This window comes from Myzus persicae, unplaced genomic scaffold (assembly GCF_001856785.1).
Source record: "Myzus persicae strain clone G006 unplaced genomic scaffold, MPER_G0061.0, whole genome shotgun sequence".
Taxonomy (NCBI): domain Eukaryota; kingdom Metazoa; phylum Arthropoda; class Insecta; order Hemiptera; family Aphididae; genus Myzus; species Myzus persicae.
In genome coordinates this window covers 40,694-49,272 of record NW_019103953.1, presented here as the reverse complement: position 1 = coordinate 49,272, position 8,579 = coordinate 40,694, and the positions used below count along the sequence as shown (strand labels likewise).

At 32.5% G+C, this 8,579-nt stretch overlaps 1 protein-coding gene across 2 annotated transcripts; it reads right to left on the bottom strand.

The window, feature by feature from the left end:
• Positions 1-1,518: 1,518 nt before the first annotated feature.
• LOC111036823 lies at positions 1,519-6,249 on the bottom strand. 2 transcript variants are annotated; one of them, XM_022319039.1, is made up of 5 exons: positions 6,120-6,249; positions 5,994-6,045; positions 4,742-4,837; positions 3,717-3,951; positions 1,519-3,012 (listed from the first exon to the last, which is right to left on the bottom strand). In XM_022319039.1, the coding sequence occupies exons 2-5, from the start codon at positions 6,011-6,013 to the stop codon at positions 1,882-1,884; spliced, it is 1,482 nt and encodes a 493-aa protein (XP_022174731.1). In that variant the 5' UTR covers positions 6,014-6,045; positions 6,120-6,249; the 3' UTR covers positions 1,519-1,881. The 2 variants fall into 2 exon arrangements, with proteins under 2 accessions (XP_022174731.1, XP_022174730.1); XM_022319038.1 differs by having other exon boundaries at positions 5,994-6,249.
• Positions 6,250-8,579: the final 2,330 nt, after the last annotated feature.

The window sequence follows — 8,579 nt, the reverse complement described above, 5'->3', positions numbered from 1 at the left end:
CGAGTATTTCACATTACATTTCTCAATAATTTCAAAATAAATAAAATAAACATCATACTGTTGGCGTAGAAATGCTTCATTGCAATATGATTTGCTAATTGATTATAATCTGGGGAGTAGTCACTGACTGCTAAACGAAGACGCTGCTATTAATATCGTCAGAAAGTGTTCAGTAAATAGCTTTTATAAGTTTCATGTGAAAAGATTCCATTTCACACAAACAGATTAATTTGAAATAATATGCATGAAACTGCAGTGTCTACTAAATGTATAATAATAAGTTTTAACAAAGAGGGATCGACTTGAAACCGTCCGAGATCGACCACGATCAACCGTTTGGCTACCACTGGTATAATGTAGCTTATTATAGAGTATACTGGTATCTATGATTATCTAAATGTAGAACCTATGTATATATGTCAGTTTTAGATATTTAATTTGCAAGCTGATTTACCATTTTCTATTTCGTATAGTTTTCAGAATTTCACTATTTCAGGGATCTATTATGGTGTCGTTATCAGATTATCCAACTAATAAATAAGTAAGTAGCAAAAATAATAAACATTTTTTTGTAGTTTTATCTTTCTAAAAGATAATAGTTTTGATATGATGTTGACATGGGTACTAGCGAATTAATAGAAAAAATTAACTAACATAAATATTGTAATCTGTAATAATAATGTAGCACTGTACCATTATATCAGTATTAATAATTGATAATAAGCAGTTATAAATTTAACAAAAACATTACAATGACGTTGTAATGTACCTACCTATACCACATACAATTATACATATACTTATATATTATTTATATGTGATAATATGTTTTGAAGAGAAATTATAATAATTTATACTGCTCATACTATTCAAATGAGTTCAAACCATTTCTTGCAAAGCTTAAGGTATATAACTGTTTTCCGAACGCAATGATTCAAATTCGAAAAAAACATACTTTATTACTCGTATACTAGACAATAATATGATGTATTTTATTTAATGTTGCCAGGTGTATTATTATTTTTGACGCTATGGTAATTGTTTCTAGTTTGGTTTGTGTTATGAGTTAGGTATGACACAATATAAGCACTATTCCACCAAGCAGGAACACTGGACTTGACCTAATTGTACAGTGTTTAGTAAATTTGAATGTACTTATTTTTAAAGACTTTACAATAAAATAAATCTCGAAAAGATTTATCTATTCAAACTTGAATAACAATTACAATTTTGATGACCATTTAACCACGCAGGAAGCTAAGAAGATTGAAAACAATATTACTTTTATATATTAAATATGATATCATTATAATAATTAAAAAATTATAGCTATTAACTTTGATACATTTTAAATTGTATTTTTTGTAATACATATTATGTATAAACGTCGAAGCTTGAAAATTAAATTCCTAATTTGTACAGCGATATTATTAAAGCTACCTAACTTTTATAATTAGTAAAAATGTTTCCTTCTATAAAAGTTATATCATTATTACATATTATTATGGGTAGGCTTAGTATTTTTAGATTTTTCTCCATTATTCGGTGTATTATTTACTTATATTTATCTGGTCGTCACCGTATCCTACGTTATAACATAACAAATATAATCATTACAATTTACGATAATCTTAAACAAACTAAATAATTACCTGTAATTTGTATTCGTTTACTTCAGACCATCAAAGCAAAATGAAGTAAGTATATGTAAATGGAGGTGTTAACATTTTAAAGGTTTTTCTATTTCTAATCACTGCAATCGATAAAAACAGGGTGATGATATTTTCCGGACTTACCAACAGTATAGTATTGTATAAGAAAAAAAAAAGAAAATGACATAATTATAATGATATAATAATAATATTGATAATTTTGATCGGCTTAAGTCACCGTGTAAACGGTTTTCGACAGTATGTTCTGGTTGAGGTTTTCCGACAAGGGTTCTTCGTCGATGGGGTTCGGGCCGGGGCCCAAGTCCACCGTCGTCTTGTTGCCTTGCACCGCCTGCAGCCCGACCCTGATGCTCTCCAGCGCCTCGCCCAGCCCGACTTTGATCTCCTTGAACTCCTGCGTGACCAGGGACAGGCGTCCGAGCAGGTAGTTGAGGTTCTCGTCCACCTCTGTCATGCGGCCTGCGATCGCCGACACCTTTCCGTTCATGCCTTCCACCGACGTGGCCGTGCTGTTGACGAACATGTCCGTTTGCCGCTGGAGCGTGGCCAGCGTGGACGCCGAGTCGGTGAGCGTCTGGTACATGATTCCGATCTGCCTCCACACCTGGCTGATTTCCGTTTCGATCTTGACGCTCAGGTTGGCCATGCCCACGGACTGCGCGTCCAGCACCGTCTTCACCGCCCGTTCCAGGCCGGCGTTCACCGAATCGTTCAGCTCCTTGGACCGGTCGTTGATCACCGCGGTCACTTCCATCAGTATCTGGTGCGTGCCGTACTCGATTCTCCGCTTCGTGTCCAGCACGTTGTCCGCCGTCTGCACCAGTACTTTCTCCACGTCCGATAGTGTCTTAACTTCGTTCGACATCAACCGGAAGCTGTTCTGCACGTCGTCTTGGAACGCGGCGGCCGACTCGGCCACTACCGTCAATTTGGCGTCCGACGCAGCGCGCTTCCGCTCGCTGTCGTCTATCCGGTCCGACAACGACTTGACCGCCTCCATGACCACGTGTCTGGTCTCCTGTACCAGCTGAGATGTGGCGTTTGCGGGCTCTGATACCGTGTCGCTGTTGCGGGAGCTCTGGTCGATAATTTTGTTCAGAAGTTCAAAGATAACGTCGTTGGTTACATTGGACTTGGGAGCCTGTTCCAGAGAATCAAATCGGGACTGTAACGCACTAATCTGTTCTGTCATAGTGGTCAGCTTGTTGTCGAACGACTGGTACAGTTGGTTTGAGGACTTTTGTTCCGTTTTCAACATAGACTTGACTTCGGCTTCACCAGAAAGGATGAGCTTGTCCAATTTCTCCAACATAGCTTTCATGCTTTCTCTATCGGCAGCCTGAAAATAAAATTTAAATTTGTCAACATGACGAATTAATTTCAATTCCAATTACAAAATGGATAAACATTAACATAAAATATTTTTTCGTTTTGGGTTTCCTGCTAAAGGGACGCTCCAATTCTAGATAAAGTTTTTTTAGGCAACGAATTGTAATTTTTCAACGAAGCGCTTATCGAGGCGGTGAAACAGTTTCCAATATTTTCATTTTATTTAAAAAAATAAAAGGCTTAAAATAATGTAAATTAAATCCATTACGTTTTTGCTTTTTATTTCACCATTTGGTTTTTATTTTAATTAATTCACAATAAATTATCCTTTCCACTCTATTATTCTCACGAGCTTCTTAATAATGAGGACTCTAATTTCGGAATTAATACTTAAATTTAGATAGCTATCGTATGATTAGTCATTCTATAAATATATTTGAGTAGGTATTATTATAAAAAATTGTAATTATTGCGCCTTTGACTGTTTATGGTATAAAAATCGAATTTTAATAGTTTTATTTACATTTTGGCCCGAAAAATATCACTAAAAAATAATAATATTTTATGGTCAGTGGTATTTTAAACTTAAAAAGATATCGGTGTTGTGCCGAATCGTGCATTTATCGATGTGCAGAATAATTTTGACATCGATAGAGGATAATATTCTCTAATAGTGTGTAGTGCGTACGTCTTTTCGTTAGGTAAGTTTCTCACCTCCTCTGTTTCTGCTCTCGTCAATGCGCTCAAGCTCTCCTCCAATCCTTTGATGGCCGTCTCGAGCTCCTTGTCTTCTACGTATTGTTCCCTCTGCTTGTTCACGATCGTCAACAGCATATTTTGCATTTGATCACCCGATTGTTTTTCACGCCTTTCGTGTCGCTCCAATTTGTCCACGTTATCGCGTAACGAGTGAGCGAATGAATATATTGCCGTTCTGATGTCTTCGTGCCTATAAATATTTATTTATTGATTAATATACAGACATATTACTTTAAGATTTAGAATATTGTCAACGGCGAAAAGGCCAAGACTTGTGTGACACACTAGATTGCATTTTTCAGGAATGACTGTAATTTTGTTAATATGGACATATGGTTAAATGTTAATAATGATTTAGTAGCGTTGATTTAAATTTATATCCAAAAAACGATCTCAGGGATACGTTATTAGAAATGTGTATTTATTATCTTTATTCATTGGGGCAAACTCCCATACGGGGTCATGTACCTACAGTAGAATCGATATTTCTAAAATTAGTGCACTCGCTATAACATAAGTTCATATTATTATGTAACAAAACAAAGAATTATAAAGTAGTACATTAGTAATTTAGATTAAGTGAAAAAAATAATAGAAGTAAAACTTACAAAATAAAATTACCTATAAGATATAATATTAGTGATGTACATCAAATGACTGAAAAGCCCTGATTAGAAGGATACAATTCTCCCATATTAAAAAACAATAAAAAATATTAAAATTATTACATTCTCTGGCTATACGATCGATAGGATTATGTATAGGCAATAACGCGATTGATAATTTATCAGTTGCTGTATCGGTCAAAATCACTATTTCGTCGGTGGTGCGATATATACGTCTTTATATGGCCATGTCATAATTTTGCCTTTCCACCGCCGTTATAATGTATTATATTATTACATTCGTCGCGACTTCAACGAATGGAAAAATATATTCTATTGAGAAATACACCAAAATGCACAAAATATTATACTCACGTGGCATCTTGGGCGGCGAACGCAAATTGGAAATCTACGACAACCAACAGCCACAGATAAACAGTAAAAGTGACGGTTTTCGACCACATCGTGTCACTGTAATAATAATATAATATAGTATTGTCTTAATGGAGTTCCGATGACAATATTTCGGAACGGATCGCGAGCGACTAAAACCGAACGTTTTATCTCGGAATAAATGCTCTCGTTTCCATTGTCCCCCGGACGAAATACAAATAATATAATTTATGTGTGTGAATGTTAAATGTTTGTAAATCAATATTATTGAGAGTGTGATAAGAACCCACGATCCGTCGGGTTCCGTTTCAGAGCGGAAACGCGTTGATGATAGTCGTGGCGACTGGGCGACGTGCGACCGATAAGTATAAATACGACAAAAATATTGAGCCATCATAAGTAATACAACTAATAAGTAACAGTGTTTTACATACTTATAGGAATGCTCTGAACGAAATCAAAATCGAAAATATTTTCGAACGTATTAATTTAGTTTTGACGAGTAACACGTCGTAAATAATTGTATATTATGACATGTCGCATTGTTGTTTTGAGGTCTATAATTATTGTTAATTATAATTAATCATAGGAGGCTGAATATTCGTTTAGCTTGGTTTTTTTTTCTGAAACATTTTGTTTTAAGCCGTTACGTGAAATAGGTCAACACATTATTTGAGTGAATTTTTTAATAACTTGTACCGACGGTAGTTGTACACTTGTACGAGTGGGTTTAATAACAACGAATAGCAAGCTACCCTTACCTCAAATAGGCGGTACATAAAATGATTGATTTTGTATTTAAAATCTTATCCCCTGAAAACTTTGAAAATACGTCATAATGCTTTAATACTCTTATATTTAATTAAAAATAAAAAGTTCAATGTCCTGCGATGTTCATTTCCTACGAATGCATACTGCACAGTTTAGTGTTATTGATTATAAAGTAAAAGTCTGATAATAAATTATTATAGAATGACAAATATTATATTATTACATATTATTCAAATTTTACGTTATCAGAATATTTTATATAAGTTATGTAACCTATGCCTAATCAATGCTATTCATTATTATGGAAAAGAAAAACTAATGGCCTTAGCTGCTGAAGTTTAATTGGATAAAATAAAAATATTATCTAAAACAATCATTAAAAAAAATGTTACCTATTTGTTATTTTTTTTTAAATTGTTTCATGTTTCTAATTGCTATATTAAAACTGAAATAATATACTTACACGTTTCTTGAAATTTCCATAAATGCTGAAAAATGAACCCATATGCAGAACTCTAACATACAAACAAATTTTTTTTTTCATTTTTTCAAAAATAAACTGTTTGATTTAGGATCCAATATTACTTACACAAAACCGACGTCTTCGTGCATTAGTGGTATAGTAAAATGTAAAATGCAATTGTTTTGATGCTTATGACAAACCATTTCAAGAATTAATACTATTAATTGATAACTATATACGTACTATTCTAAACTGCAATTACAGTAACGATCGCTAACCCCGCTATGTTACAAAACATGCACTGTGTAAGGCAAGGTAAATAATTAATATATTTACGTTTCTTCATTCTTATTTTTCAATAATATAATATAATATAATAGATGATTAAACGATTCGAATGCTCTCGTATATTAAAAAGCCATTTATTCGGATACAAAGTGCGAGGCCAAACTACTAAGTTGTATTAAAAAATCAAAACATAGAAATAAAGTAAATATATATATATATTATACATAGGTACAAATTATTTAAAAAATATAACCAATATCATTCTCACAATAATTAGGAGCAGCCCTTTTTTATTTGGACATTTGTCTTTAAAAATAACAGCGTATTATTAGCTTTATTTTTTATAATACTAATATAATTACTAATATAATATGTTTCCAGAAAAGTGGTGAAAATGAGTGTTCAGTAAAAACCGTTTGATGCGGAATCGCAAAGGACCAGCCAAATAAAATATTGTTATTGGTATTACATATTATACGTATAGTTATTATATTATGTGTAATGTATTAAATATATTATTCATGTCTTGGGCGTCTTTACAGTCCAATATGTTGGTATTGAATCCAAAAACAAATATGGTTATTCTATCGAGTTAAACAAGACTTAAAGTAATTATATTTGAATAATCATATCGTAGGAAACGAACTTCAAAGTTCAAAGCACGACATTGTAGAACAAATTAAAATAAATCAGGCCAAATATTAGCATTTTCGTGGACGGGTTTTTACGTAACCGCATTATTTAAATTATTTATATTTATTCATAATTCCATTGCATTATTCCACATACCTATATCGTAGTGTATGTGTTATGGACATTTTGCCAAATAATATTTGATTTACGTTTTGGCACATAGTTATTTTATCGTGGGTACAGATACTCATTAAGTACACTACAAAAAAATATTGTTTTTGAAAAATGTACAATATTATACATTACTATGGAGAATGGATAATGTTTATTGGTTGGATATATTTAATGTCTAAACACGCGCTAAACTGATCGTATATATTTCAATTCAAATAATGTATTCATAATGCGTATTTGGAAATAATATTGTTAATAATGAGCTTGTAGTACGTAGGTCGTACCTACATCTCACCGATCTGTATAAGTTATACCCTGCTATATTAGATACCAACTATGTGGACTAAACGAGAATACTAAGCTTGGAGCTATACCTAGGCTGTACCGGCAATACCAGACAACTAATCTGATTTTATTTCTGTGTTTAAAACACATTTGGAGATGAATGAACACCATCATCCATACGGATTTAAAATTGACACTGGTTAGATTTTAAGTAGGTCATTTTTTAAACGTTTTGGTAGTTTTCCAGAAAATCTATATTTTTTTTAAAACTAAACCTTGATCATTTTTTGGGTAGGTTCACACCGAACTCCACACAGAATCATATTTTCAATTCAACTATTTATCATTTGTTCTTAATGTAAGGGCGCCGCTGAGGTACCCTCAGGGGACAGTCGTACTAGAATTGATCAAAAAAGAAAATAACCAGGTAGATGAAACGATTATTTTGCTCCAAGCTTAACAACTTCAATTAAATGTTTATACCTGGTATATGGTTACGACTCATACATAAATTGTCTTTAAAGAGTTTAGACTATGTTTTCAGTAAGTATTTACAGTCTTATTACATTTTATTATGTACCTACGCACATATTATAACAATTTCTATCACAGAACTCGTTCGTCTGTATAATATATAATAGGTTGTGTATTGACCAATTGAGTAGGTCTAATCATCACAGTGACTTATCAATCCAGTTAATACTTCATTGACCATGCAATACTAATAGTTAAGAGTCTATTGACAGAGAGTTAACTTTAATTGTAGTTGGTCTTTCTACCATACTTTAATTTACAAATTTCTACGGTACACCTATATACTTTCAAAAATTGCACACCTCAAAACGAACAACTAAATGTTTCACATCTTTTTTTTTTTAATGTGTTCAATATTAATTTTGTATGTCGATAGTCCTTTAATGCAATGACTTAGAGGGATTTATGGATTATATAAAATATGTAACATAAAATGTAATTATTTTAAATTCCGAGAAGAGTGATAAATGTATTAGTTTTACAATGTTGTGTTCAAATGTTGAAAAAATTGGATATTTAAATTACGAAACTATACTAATACTACGAAACTATTCACACATTTCCGTGGAATTTCGGTATTGACTTACAATGTAGGTATATGAAATAATATTTAAAAAAATATTATTATATGCAACATGCGATATGTTTTTGGCAACATAAATATACAATAAA